The 14,273-nt window shown below is 38.8% G+C and overlaps 1 protein-coding gene across 3 annotated transcripts; it reads right to left on the bottom strand.

Moving 5' to 3' along the window:
* Window positions 1-1,457: 1,457 nt before the first annotated feature.
* On the bottom strand, window positions 1,458-8,144 carry LOC108362233 (defective chorion-1 protein, FC125 isoform). 3 transcript variants are annotated; one of them, XM_017615134.1, is made up of 6 exons: window positions 7,990-8,144; window positions 7,731-7,919; window positions 5,029-7,666; window positions 4,604-4,962; window positions 4,018-4,217; window positions 1,458-2,037 (listed from the first exon to the last, which is right to left on the bottom strand). In XM_017615134.1, exons 1-6 carry the CDS (start codon window positions 7,996-7,998, stop codon window positions 1,509-1,511), a joined length of 3,924 nt encoding a protein of 1,307 aa, XP_017470623.1. In that variant the 5' UTR covers window positions 7,999-8,144; the 3' UTR covers window positions 1,458-1,508. The 3 variants fall into 3 exon arrangements, with proteins under 3 accessions (XP_017470623.1, XP_017470622.1, XP_017470624.1); XM_017615133.1 differs by lacking the exon at window positions 1,458-2,037 and having other exon boundaries at window positions 2,342-4,217; XM_017615135.1 differs by lacking the exon at window positions 1,458-2,037 and having other exon boundaries at window positions 4,140-4,231.
* Window positions 8,145-14,273: the final 6,129 nt, after the last annotated feature.

Raw genomic sequence — 14,273 nt, 5'->3', positions numbered from 1 at the left:
AAATTAAATTTAAAACTAATTCAATGAATGGCATGGCGAAGCCTAACGCTGACGAGGTGACATGATAAGATTAATAGCCTCATGGCTCTTTGGAATCTAACTGGCATTTCCATACGCGCCGCCACCGCAAAACCTGTCGGCGTAAACCTCTACTGCATATGTTTTTATAAAAAATTATCGAAAATAAACTAGAATCTAAAACTTTGCAGATATTGTAAAAAATTCTCTGTGCCAATACTTTTGTGCGGCACTGTATGTGTATAAATGCGAATTACATAATCTTCGGTTATTGACAATAATAAAAAGCAAAGGTATTAAGCCAAATAGCATTTTTTTGATTCTTTCTAATTTGATACTTTGATGCTTAAATAAAAAAGTTGTGATACATTTGATCAATTTTTTGTTTCTTTTGCGATACCTGTTTTCATGACGTCGTGGCTACACTGTTCACAAATATACATTTATACTAACACAAGCAAACATTTTTTTGATAGGCTGTCTCCCTTTGATTGCGGAATAAAAACACATTGTGAAGATACGTTACTATCAATATAGAAGTATTACATATATGCCTAAATTTATACGTGTACCTTGTGTGCAGATGACAGCTTCTACAGACATCTAAGGTGTCTGGAATTATGTTCCAGTTTCCATAGTTTTACAGTCGGTCTCATTAGCAATTTAAATTAAAAACGAGTTTATTTTCTGCCGATTTCGATATAAAATTTAATAATTTAAAATCACTTTTCACTTAAATTGCTTTCGTGAAATTGCCTGTTAGTATTAGCAAATTTAAACAAGTTCATTTGTCAATGTTATTAAGGCTTATTAACATTCGATTTCAATATTGTTCTTGAGCTCAGTTCATCAAGTGAAGTCACATCTGGATACATAATAAATTTGAGTGTTTCCGATAACTCCTTGAATTCAGAAAACCTCGATGAAAATTTGTCAATGAGAGATTTATTAAAGAAAACACTTCAGTGACTCTTGATCTGTCAGGTTTTTCATCTGAATTCAAATCTGTTTTTAAATTTTTTAAGCTTTAGATCTTGCTTAGATCTTCAATTTAAACCAAAATAAATAGTGTCGATTAGGTAGTAAATACTACTACTAGTAATTTAGAAATTGAGTCCTTAATTAATACCGTGCCCGAATTATTTTGTTGCGTGCCATCAGAGGCACGCGTGCCTTAGGTTCGCCAGCCCTGCTCATGTCGATCGAATGGGCAGAAACGGCCCAGCTCTGAAAGTATTCAACGCGGGTCGTGATGCTGGTAACAGCGGAAGAGGAAAGGCCACGTGGATTGGCCTCAGTTGGTACAGAAGAGAAACGACTGGGTTTGACCTCGGCCAAATCGCTTAGGCGGTTACAGCGCCAATAAAGAAGAAGAAGAAAAGGAATTAGAACATACATATCTACACAAAATCCTAGTAATTTTATATTTATTGCTTGTATATTACACACTTTACGCCGGCCACTGTCAACAATCTTATAGTTTTTATTAGTTATTCGCCATCATCAAATAAGAAATAATCAATACCATCTTCATTATTAGGAGCGGACTCATCAGTTTGAATGTAGCCCAAATCTGACGGTAACACCTCGGCAGCACCCAACTCCATTGCGGGATACACAACTTCTTTCGGTATCACAGGCGGCTTAACGGAAACCCGTGTCAAATTAAGAGCGAGTTGCTGATCACGTAAGCTTTTATAGAGCTGAGGAAAGTTTCTTTCGAACTGCACACGTATCTTCAGGAAATGATCCAGAATACCAGGCGTGAGTATATTGTTTGTGTAGAAGGGCGTATTTCTTTTTAAGCGTTTATTGTTAAGATCCAACTCATAACTGCCGCCTCCCTCATAGAGAGGATAATGCAAGTCATATGATTTATGCTTCCAAGGGTCGCTTTCGTATACAGGCACAGTCTGTATTCCCATAAAAGGTTCTAAAATAGTCGGACTGAAACTAAAGATGGATCCCACTTCATCAGGACTCATGGCATAAGATGGAGTTTGTAGATTTTTATTGGAGCTAAGTTTCGAGTTTTTCAATGATTTTATGAGATGAAGAAATATGATAATCGTTGGAGATATTGATCGTATGGACATGAAATGATAAGAATGAATAAAAAAATTTTGCAAATGAATAAAATTTGTAAAGATGAGAATATTTTTAAGTATTAATCAAACTTGGAATACAAAAAGTCAGTTTTAAAATATATGTATATACATTTATCAGAACAACTTAAAGGTAAATGCTTTAATTAAAACCTCACGTTCTACCGCCCGCTGTTTTTTTAAGATCAAATTTGCAATATTTATAGTCCTGTCCTTTGCACATGCATATGAGTGTTTGTATTTATAACTATATGTATGTTGTATATGCAAGTGACTAAGTTTAGCTTAACTATTTACTTTAATTGGCTTAACGGTTTCCAGCATATTTTTGTCTGGCTGTGTCACAATTCCAGTTTCAGTTTTCTGCCTGCGTCTGGATCGCCCTCTTTTGGTTCGGGCCCTGCTGGTGGTAGTCAAATGCTCTGGACCCTCAGTTGAAGTCGCAACAATAGGCATAACCATTACTGAGAACTGTGTAGGTTTAGTATTCACACTCTCTGTCTTGGGACTCAAGTCGTAAAGCAGGCTTAGTAACTCTACAACCTTAGCCTTATTTGCGTCGACAGTACTACCAGTATGTGGTTCCTGGGACATTGCGCAAAATTTTACTGGCGTAGTTCCTGGTGAAGTACCAGTACGACTGGAAACTTTGATGCTCTTAAATTTACCACGCATTGCATAAGGACTGGATATTCCTTCTTCTGAGGAATCTTTCAAATGGCGCAACTCATCATTCACCACATGAGCATGCTCTTTGGTCAAGTAATTCAGTTCGGGAACCTTTTTTTCAAACGCCTTACCTTTGATTTTACTGGACATATTATTTTGTGTGTTTTTCTTGTCGTCATCATCCAATAAAGAGTTTACATGTGTATAGCGCTTCAATGACTGCTGGTCGTTAGCTTTCTTTGAAATTTTATTATCTACCTGCTGCTTCCCTTCATTGCTTTCCAAAGCTAACGTCAATTTTCCACTATTTAAATACTGCCAGTGATGGGACTTGGTCAAATATTTGGAGTCATATCCTTTGGCTTCCATTTCACGCAACCATTTATTGAATTTCTCGTCATCGCTTTTGGATTCATCCTCAAAACTATTTGCTGCCCTTGAATGTTTTGCCGCATAATCATGGTTACTCTTCTGAACACCCTCTTCTGAATGCTCTTCTTTGATATTTGCCTTGATACTAGATATAATCCGATCTCTACACTTATCGCAACACATTTGCATTTGATGCGAAATAAGTTCCAAAACTGTTTTCAGCTCGCTCTCGGGTAAAGTGAAAATGATATTTTGCGGCGCGTCAATTGATTTCTTGGAGCTTACAGATGTTTCATGTGAATTCTTAATGGCTGCCAAGATTTCCGTCTTATCCAACGACTTGGTATGATCTTTTAGCGTTAGTATTTTGATAGCCTGTTCGCGAATATTCAGATTGGGGCTGGACGGCTCCCCGATTACTTTATAGTGTTTATGTTGGCCGTTGTGGGCGGGTACATAGAGGTGTGATTGTGACACAACATGGCCTGTAGCGAGGTCATGATTTAAAACTTGAACTTGGGCGTCTTTGAAATATGCATCATTGTTCTGAGTTTCAACCGCTGGCGCTGCGTGTTCATCGGTACTTATTTCCATCGGTTCTTGATTTGCCTGCTCCAAAGCATGTCGAATGGATGCCTCATTGTATCGCATGAGAGCCTCCGCGGGATCTTCATCTGGTTTTAATGTTATCTCCTTCAAAGAATCCTTATATGTTTTGCGAAGCTCTTTTAGGGAATTGGCGTCGATGGGTTGTAAAGAACCAAAGTTAGCGTTTCGTTTATGTCGTACATAATCACCCCCGGAAGTTTTATCTTTGTCTGAAACACTGTTAAGTCTTAACTTACAATCTAACCTTGACATTTTTGAAGAATGCGTAGTTGGATATGAAGCAGTTAATGTTGAATTTTGTTCATCCTCTTTCGAGAAAGTAGCCATCTGTGTTGATATCGGTTTAGACATGTTGTTGTCAGTGGCTGATTTCGTTGACTGGAATATTAGTGTTGGCACATTATCGGTAATAACGGGGTTGGGGTATGTTTCGGGCATCATTTTCTGAAATGCGTCGCCTGTTAATGATATGAAATTTGCATAGAAACCAAAAACAAAGTCTTAATGAGCATGAATGAAGGAATTAGTAACGAAATGTTAAATGTTAACTATAAATACCTACATTAAGAAATAATCATGCACCTTACTCTACTGGCATGTATTAATATCAATATATGTACAAGGGCGATTTTCAAACACATCCCAAGTGTACTCACTACAACGCTTTTATTACGAGTAGTTAAGTACAGGGTTTACTTATTAAATTTGTATCTCTATACCAATTAAAAACAGATAATAAATGATTTAAAACCAAAAGCAAACAACAAAGAAAATGGTGAATAATTAATGCTACGACGCTAATTTAAGCGGTCTTTACTTAATTCCCTTACCATTTGTGAGTGTTCTTTAAGCATTGCTTGGATTTCATCGTCTCCAATAGCCATCCTATACGATCCACCGGTGGGCGCAACATAGCCACTACTACCATAACTTCCTGCTGCACTTCCACTGCTATAACTTGATGCACCTCCTCCGTAGCCCGACGCAGGTCCATAAATTGCACCTGCACCTCCGCTATAGCTAGGCTGGTAGCTTGAGCCACTATATCCATAGCCGGGTGCGCGACCGCCAGCATTGTAATAGTAGTTAATAACTGTCGGCCTTAAGATACCGTGAGTTTTTACTTTGCCCTTAACACCTCGTTTCCAGTCAATTCCCAAAAGATCAAATTCGTCTAAGATTGAAGCCCCTGATGGTCCAAATGCATCAATGGAAAAAATAGTAAAATTATAGTGAAATATGGCGTATAGATTACCTTTGAGACGCGCCTTTCCCTCATTATCGGGCATTTGTGGCGAGGCGAGAGTATCCGGGTTCTGCATTTGCCGCTGCATCTCCGGTGGCATCTGCTGTAATATCATCATATCAACTTGAGGTTGCTGCGTTTTCAACTGTGGTTGTTGCATTGTCATCGGCTGTTGTTGCATAGCAACCTGCGGCTGCTGCATTGTTATATGAGGCTGCTGAATTGTCATCGGGCGTTGTTGCATAGGGGTTCGCTCTTGTTGAATATCCATTGTAGGCGGTTGAGTTACCATCTGGTGTTGTTCCACATCCATTGGAGTTTGTTGTATAGAAACCGGTGGTTGCTGCATTGTCATCCGCTGTTGTTGAATATCTATTGCAGGTTGTTGAGTTGCCATGGGCTGTTCTTGCATAGCCATTGGAGGTTGTTGCATGGAAACCTGTGGCTGCTGGATTGTCATCGGCTGTTGTTGCACTACCATAGAGGGCTGCTGCATTGCAAATTTCCCTGCCCATATTCGCTCCTCCTCAGGAGTAGCCGCTGTTATCTGCTGTTGCCGCGTAATAGGACTTGTCAAGCCCTGCGTCTGCGTGTCAATCCATTGTCTTTGAATGGGCATTTGAGGATTTTCCTGCATCCAACTTCGGGTGCCAGTTGTTTGGTCCCATTGCCGTTCAACTGGCATGCGCTGTGACATTTGTTCCATTGTCTGCTGTTGCTTGGGATCTTCAATGTTAAGTTTTTGAGGGGATATCAGTTGTTCCATTTTCTGTTCATCTATCCATTGACGGTCCATTGCTTGGTTCATTTTATCTTGCAATTGTCTGGCTGTGTGTATCATTGTAGGATTTTGTTTCAAGTTTTGTGTTTGAGGCATCTGCATTCGATCGTCTGCCCACTGCATATCAATGGGTTTCATGGTGGTCATATGGCTTGGAGTCTTTGGGTCTGTTGCCCATTGATGTTCCGTTGTTTTTTCATTGACGCCAAAAGCTCGACTGGATTCCGCGTCAGTTTCCGTTGTTGGCTTCTTAATATCGGGCGATTCAAGCATTGGTATCCCATTAGCATTTGCCATACGATATGCGTAGGCCATCAGGCGAACAATTTCTTCTCTTGACATTGGCCTTGGTGTCATCGTAGGTGTTGGAGTCATAGTCTGGCGCTTAAAATTCGCACCAGTAGGCGTGAAAGCTTCCTGGTATCTACTTTTTCCAGTTCCTTTTCGATTTGCGATTGCCACCTTTTGCAGTAGCCTTTTGACGTATTCGTCGTTCAAAGCTTTCTCAATATCAGCTCGTGTTATCTTATGTACCGGAAGCTTACTCAGAATGCTCGTGTGATGATTTTCTTTGAATACTTTATCCGTAGCTCCACTTGAAGCCGAGCGCATTTCTTTAGCCTGACGTTCGATATTCTGAAGAAGTTTGAGCTCACTTATAACCTGACGCTGAAAAGCTTGTAGCCTAGTTTCTAGTTTCAATTCATCACAATTTTTTTGTTTAGGCTCTGTCTGGTGTTTCACCTCAATGTCAGGGTCCGTTTCGCGTGAGTCAATTGGAATACGGAACCACAATATAGGTAATTTCTTGTGGACAAGAGCTTTCTTCAAACCGGCCATCATTTTCAGGTCATCCATATTCTCAGCCGCTCGCATGTTTTGTTCGCTTGGATTGTGAACTGCTGGAATGGCCTCCGGCTTTACACGTACCTCAGAAACCTGAGAAGCTGCTGGTTCGGCGTCGGAGCTAGACATAGGTGGATCTAGCGATTGCATCGGGCGCAAATTAAATAAGCCCCCGCTCTGACTAAGCATTTGCGAACCAGAATCTATCACTGATTGAATATTAGGAAACTGAAATCCACTGGTAGTGGCGTCTGCGTTAGCTTGTTGCAAAGCTTGTCCAAGCATTTGCGAACCTGCATCAATAGCCGATTGAATATTTGGAACCGGGAACCCAGAACTCGAATCAGCATTGAGTGGTTGAAAGGCTTGACCTAAAATTTGGGATCCGGCGTCTATAGCTGATTGGAAAATTGGAAATTGAAAGACAGACGTAGACGATGGTGGCATATCGGCAGCCGGAGCAACGCTCTCGCCTTCTGTCTGCCCTATTGCTGCACCTACTGCAGGTTCACCGGAAGCTTGACCTAGACCCGACAGCGGAGAATAGGCTATTGGAATTTGTTGCAATGTCTGCGACAGAAGTTGGCCCACTGACTGTGATATGTCTTGCGGTACAATCTGTTGCAACATTTGTCCTGGATTCTGCTGCTGCATTTGTTCAAACAGCATTTGGCCGAAATCAGCCTGGCGTATTTGATCCAGAAGCTGACTGAGCATGTCATTTTGGCGAATTGTACGTGCTGCTTCCTGATTAGCAGCTCTCATAGCAGCATGAGGATTCCGATCTTCAGCCAACACTAAAACCACCTTTGATGCAGATGGCAACTCATCATTCTGTGAAGCACCGATTTGTTGGGATGAGCCCAACAGTGACGGTTGGCCTAAAAGCGATGGCGCAGGAAACAGATTGCCCAAAAGTAGCAGAGAATTCAGCGCAGGAAACATTAATCCGAACATGTTCAATGGCCCTGGTAAAATACCCTGTCCTAGGAGCGGTGTAAATAATGACTGGCCCACAATCTGAAAATCAAATAAAGCCTTCAATTATAATAACTTCACCTTTGGAAAGCATGGCAATTCATACCTGTCCAGCTCCACGATCATCTTCAGTTTTTTCTGAAGAAAGATCTATAGATGGCGTTAGATCAATTGTGTCTTCATCTATATTTTGACTTGGATCATTTGCCAATGAAGGACCTTCAATACCTTGACTAGACACCAGTGATGTTACAGATAAGGCCAGCAAAAATTGCAATAAAGCACAGGTTTTAAACTGTAACGGGAACAGCACAACATTTTATCATAAACCTCAAAGCCGTTACACTTTAATTTATTTTCCATACCCAAATCATCTCACTTATGCATTTACGAACTCCTTAAGCTCGCTTGAAACTTTCACAAAGAGGGGCCCTTTCGTTTATAACTTCAAAAAATCCAATAAAAAAGGATATTAAAAAGCTTGCGGCACTTTTGTTTTAGATTGGACACAGCGAGTCGTTCGCCAACACGTTCAACTTCAGACTAACTGTAATTTTTTGTCCCACATGCACAAATAGATTTTTTGTCATCAAAATATTGCAGACGTCGACTTTTTATTCTTCCATTGTAATTGTTATCATTTCAGCAGCGGCAGCAAAAAGTGGGAAATCGTTTTACCCAATTTCATCCAAAAGGCCAACCAGCTGAAATTGCACAGTAGTAAAAACAAAAACGAAGGTTCCGAAATCGTTGACTAAAGAATAACAAGCGAATGGCCCAGAATTGCACGCACTGTGTATTCAACAGAATGCAGTATATGCATTGGCCAAAATATAGCATTTATGTGCAAAAGTACGTTTAGGTATTGTGTTTGTCGTGCTTTAATTAAAAACATACATATTTATAAAAAAAAATACATACATACATACATAGGTATGTACATATGAATGTATATGTATGTAGTATTTTACGTTCGATCGGTGACATGTAGACTTACAAACATATGTATATACATACATATGTACCCACCATGCAAAACATGAGAAATAGGCAACAATCGTCAATGGCAACAAATTGGCGACTCACCGATTTATTGCTGTGGTGACAAATCGGCAACATCACTTCATTCATGTCAATTTTGAATAAAAAAGTTCTCAAAAATTCCGAAACATATGAATATGGCGTCAATAGTATTGGCCAAAAGCATCTAAATTATGCCCAAGGACAAGATTGAAAAAATAGGAAGCCTCACAGCGAGAAAATGAATTAATTCCGATTGTAAGTTGCAATTTGGTATACAAAAAAATAAATGAAGTATTAAAAAGAATAAAATTATTCCAAATATCGCCTGAAGCGATAAGAAAAGGACTTATTCAGGTAATAAGAAAACGACTCGCCCAGGCGAGTTGCCTTCGGCGGACGTTTTAAAGCGACCGGTAATAGGAAATCGATTCGATGGCAATATTACCGGCAATAAATTTGTTTCCGAGGGCGACACATTTTCTTATTGCTGGCAACACAAATTGTTTGGTGGGTATGTACACAAAAAAGTAATACATAAATCCATACATATGTATGTATGCAGGTATGTAGTATGTAAGTAGATATTCGTAAATGTCCAGTCGAAAGTGCGCATATCCATACAAATCATAATAGGGCCGGAATAGAACATGACTATTGTAAAAAGTGCAATAAATAACATCTAAATGCAATCGAATTTTTGTGCCTGAATGGAGCAAAACAGAGCTTGCATAGCCAATAATTTGCATGCCTAAGCGAGTCCCATATTTTTTACACGAAAAATCTCATCGGATTTAGTAAAAAAAAGTCAATCCACATTTGAAACGACAATAAAATATATAAAGGGGTAACAATCATGATTCAATAATACAAGGTTGTGTAATTTGTGACAGCTAATATTTGACACTCCTTTATCTAGATTTGTATTTTGGAAGTAGGAGAAAGGGGAAGAATGTGATCATCTTTTGCGAAAACGGTAGTAGAATGGTACTACAAAAAGTATACAATCAGAAGTAAAATGTGTATTATTAATTCTATGCGAATTTGCAATATATTCGGTGTTTCAATGGAAATACTAAACAATACATAAAAATATTTTTGATTTAAGTTATTCGTCATTTCCTGGAACAAATCTAGAATACCGACCGTTCAGCTATGCAAAAACGAAAAATGCAGATCAATAGAACTTTTTATGCTCATTTCAACCATTTCTTTCATTTGGCGCAAGTAAAAAATAAAGACGTTCGAGAAGGTTAAAGTTCAGTTTTTAGATATTTTAAATATTAATACCTTATTAAACAACTAATGACGTCACCATAAAGATAACACTGTGAGACAAATGGTAAGGGTCAGTGATCGGGAAGGGTTCAAACTACCGGGTCACGTCTAGGAATCGAGATATATATATAACTATCATATACACTCAGAAAAAAGTCAGCCAAATATATTTCTCTCAACACATGATTTGGTAACTATAACCAAACAGTGTAACTATAACCAAATCATGTGTTGATATAAACATATTTGGTTGACGTAACTAAACTCTTTTTTCAGTGTAGGGGAAATTGTCAGCTTTGGTGGTATTTTTTTGACATAACTCGAGAACCACTAGTCCGATTTTGCTCAAACAAATTTAAAAAATTAAAAATTACAATTCCTTTAATCTGTTCATATAACGTTTTTCTATATAATCAACATTGATTCGCCATTTCTCCCTCGCTATGTTTGAGTTCCGGTCGCTTAAAGAAGAATTTTGCATGTGAAAGCAACAACAAAGTTAGCTAGCACTGATAGACGATAGCGAGTTTGGTTGTACCTCGTTGTGTTCGTTCGTTTCGCCACTCGCTAACTGTTGGCGAATCGATGGCGGCTGTACTTATACTCAGTGTTGCCGCCGCTCAAAGAACTTTCAAACCAAGATTAGACGAAAAAGTTACCAAATGTAAGGAAAAATAACCATTTTTTTATTAGATTAACAATTCAGGTCATCAAGAATTCTTTTATATAGTACGTTTACAAACCAAAGAAAATCAATTTTTATTTTCTGCCGAGGACATGGACCTCAGCGAGGCTTAAATTTAAATTTGTTTTTATAATTTTTGAAATACTGTAATGGACGAAGCGCGGCAGGTCTGGCACCTCCCTATTATTGTAACCCTTATACTACTAAACTCAAACTATTGTGTATCTTGAATACTTTGAATAAGTTGCCTAGTAGGTATGCAATAGGCCGCCACTCATATTTTTGACCTGCTACCAGCCAGACTGCCGCTTCGCAAGATATTCCCCTTTTTGAAATACCTCGAATTTGTAAATTGAAGAACGTGATTAAATCAAACGTGTATACATTTAAAAGAAGTTGTTGCTTTCTTTTTTTTTTTGTATTCCAACTCACTCCAGTAATCACGGAAACGTGATCATTTTCATTTTTGAAAAGAAAATCCTTTTAAGGCTGTAATATGTAAATACATATATTAGAAAATCACTCTTCCCATATTAGATGTATATGTATGAATGTTAATATCTTCGTATGAATGTTAATATCTTCGTAATTGGCGAAGTAGTCGAGGCGGTAGATAAGGCCGAAGAAGCCTGCCACCAGGCGCGGATAATAGTGTTGCTAATCACACTGGACGTCAAGAACGCCTTCAACTCGGCAAGATGGGACATGCTGGAGGCCTTAGAACGGTCATTCAAGGTTCCAACATACTTGCTGGATATGATCCGGGACTATCTCAGAGACTGTTGGCTTTTGTACGACACAACACAAGGTCAGAGAAAGAGACGTATAACCGGCGGAGCGGCACAGGGGTCTGTACTTGGCCCGGACCTCTGGAACGCCACGTATGACAGTCTGTTGCGCACGGAAATGCCGGAGAGCGCCTTCCTTGTCGCCTTCGCGGACGACGTGGCCGCCGTCATAACAGCAAGAAATGTCCAGCTAGCACAGCTCAAGCTGAACCAGATCATGCGCAACGTCAGTGGATGGATGAGCGATCACGGTCTGCAATTGGCTACAGCCAAAACGGAGATCGTGCTCCTCACCAGGAAACGGATCCCAACAATTATAAATATAATGGTCGGACCTCAACTCGTGACGACTTCTAGGTCTACAAAATACCTAGGGGTGAAGCTTGACAGCAAACTCACATTCTGGGAACACATCCATGGAGTATGTGAAAAAGCTGCGCAGAGCACGGCGGCTCTAAGCCGGCTGATGGCAAACGTGGGCGGCCCGAAGCCATGCCGCAGGAAGCTTCTGATGACAGCGGTCCAATCGGTGCTCCTGNATTCAAATGTCTTCGGTCCAGCGCAGAGGGGAACTACGCATTGCTTCTGCATACCGTACAGTGTCCGCGGACGTGGTTCTAGTTATTTCTGGCGTCATGCCAATTTATTGGCAGAAGAACGCCCTATTTCAGAATTCGTTTCAAAAACGCCCTATCTCAGCTGCCGATTCAAAAACGCCCTATATCAGCACATTTTCAATATATTTTGAAGTGAGATAGGGCAATTTTTAATCGAATTCTGAAATAGGGCCTTCGTTAATCAAATTCTGAGATAGATTGTTTTTCAATGAAATTCTGAAATAGGGCATTCTTGAAAAGTTTTTTGAGATAGGGCGTTTTCGAAGTGGCTGCCGAGATAGGTCGATCTTCCACTCAGCAGTCGAAATGTACTTAGTTTTTATTTTTTAAAGGGACTGTATTTTTGCGTTAAAAACGTCTGCAATTATAAACATTTCGTGTGTGTATTTTAAACATCTCATGTTCAAACATCCAGTCTTGAACATCTTATGCGTATACTTACACAGATTTTGTTTGAAAATAAACACTTTTCAGAAGCAGTTTTACATACACTATTTAGAGTGTATAAAAAAATTTCGGAACGAACACTGAAGCAGCACTGACGGTAAAAAACGGCATTGTGCCGCACGGTCTGAACTACTCTATATGGGACTGGGGCAACGATATTATATTTTTCACTGACACTGATAGGTACGGCACTGATATGTGTAGATAGACTTTTATTGTAAAAACCACCTACATATATAATTGATTTGAGGTCGATAAATAAACGCAGATCTAGTTCCGATTGCAGGCATCGTTTCTATTTGAGCCGCTGCTACTATTCTCTGATTACGGGCCGCTTGTCTTGACAAATTTCTTTTAGCTTTAGGCATTTTTAAACACTTCGCACTATTCTCTTATTTCAAAGATTTTTTCTTTTATTTAGTAACGAAATTCCACTTTGTATAAGCCAAAAACCTCAGCCTTTAACGCACTTGCTAATTTATTAATTTCGCGAAAACAATGTGCCGAATTCCCATGGTGTCCAACAAATAGACATACATATGTACGATTGTGCATGCCACTTCAGCGTTGGAAAAATGGAATTCGGCTAGACAGAGGCAGGACTCCCATAAAAAAACAGGGCTAAATTACTTTACCATATCAATTCTAATTTCAACATATATGTTATATAACTATTAGGGCGGGTCAATTAGTATGGATCGATTTTTTTCGACATTGTTCCCAGCATATTCCGGTTCTTCATAAAATTCTAAGAAAAAAATTCTTCCAGACCATAGCTCTAAGGTCAATTTCGAGCCTGCGCATTTTTAAAAGAAGATATATTATATATAAAAATTAATTGCTGTCCGTTAACCTCGCTAAGACTCGAAAACGGCTTGACCGATTTGAATATTGTAATTTTTTTGGTTTATTTTATAATATCCAGATGGTTAAAACCAGAAATAATAGAGAGTTGCCACCTGTTAAAAAATTTCAGTATAAGTAAATTAATGACATATATTAGATATTGCAATATGGGTGTAAAAAGAAAGAGGTTATGAAGGCTTACAGGAGAAAATATTTTTGAGGGGGGCTGCCACCTGTTTCAAAATTTAATTTAATTAAATTGGTAAAATAAATTAAATATTGCAATATGGGTACCAAATTAAAAAGGTTTAAGAAGGCTTACTACTGAAAATATTTTTGAGTCGAGTTGCCACCAATTTCGAAAATTTAATTCAATTAAGTTAATATGATAATGTATGTATTATAATATAGGTGTCAAACGAAAAGTATTTGAAAAATTATTGATGAAGAAATATTTTCTAAAGGCCTGCCACCTACCTGAGCGGTAAAAACTAAAAGCCATACTCACAAATATTATTCAAAGCTTTTGAGGCTCGCATCAATGTGGAATACTGTAACTCCGTCAAGTCAGTGTTTATTGATGGAAAACAAAGTACTATCATGTTTGGCAATGATATCGCCCCATCGAACAATGCACTTAGCCTCGATATAAAAAGATAACAAAAGCCGTAGTATTAGCCGAAGCAGTTCATACAAACGTTCCACAATTGAACTAACAAAAAAATATGGCCTACGACTCTTTTATAGAAGCTGTGGACACTGGAGTAAATTTTAAACAAAAAACAAAACCGACTTCAATTCTCATATACAAATTTAAGAGTACCGTTATTTTCTTCATGGCCCAATTATCGGATCTACACTCAATTAGTAGGAGACTACCTCTGAGGAACCACCTTTCCTTTCAAAAAGAATTATAGAAAACGGATAACGTAGTCCAAAGTTACGCGGTAACATACATAAAAACATAT

This window comes from Rhagoletis zephyria, unplaced genomic scaffold (genome assembly GCF_001687245.7).
Source record: "Rhagoletis zephyria isolate East Lansing unplaced genomic scaffold, Rhagoletis_zephyria_1.1 Rzeph_scaffold_00965, whole genome shotgun sequence".
Lineage (NCBI taxonomy): Eukaryota > Metazoa > Arthropoda > Insecta > Diptera > Tephritidae > Rhagoletis > Rhagoletis zephyria.
Note: the sequence above shows the minus strand (reverse complement) of the source record. Positions and strands in the feature narration are given on the sequence as shown.

Coding starts and splice junctions, on each gene's coding strand:
- LOC108362233 (XM_017615133.1), bottom strand. Junction 7,667..7,730: donor ATGATCGTGGAGCTGGACAG/GTATGAATTGCC, acceptor TTTGATTTTCAG/ATTGTGGGCCAGTCATTATT. Junction 4,218..4,603: donor TTAAAGAACACTCACAAATG/GTAAGGGAATTA, acceptor GACGCATTTCAG/AAAATGATGCCCGAAACATA.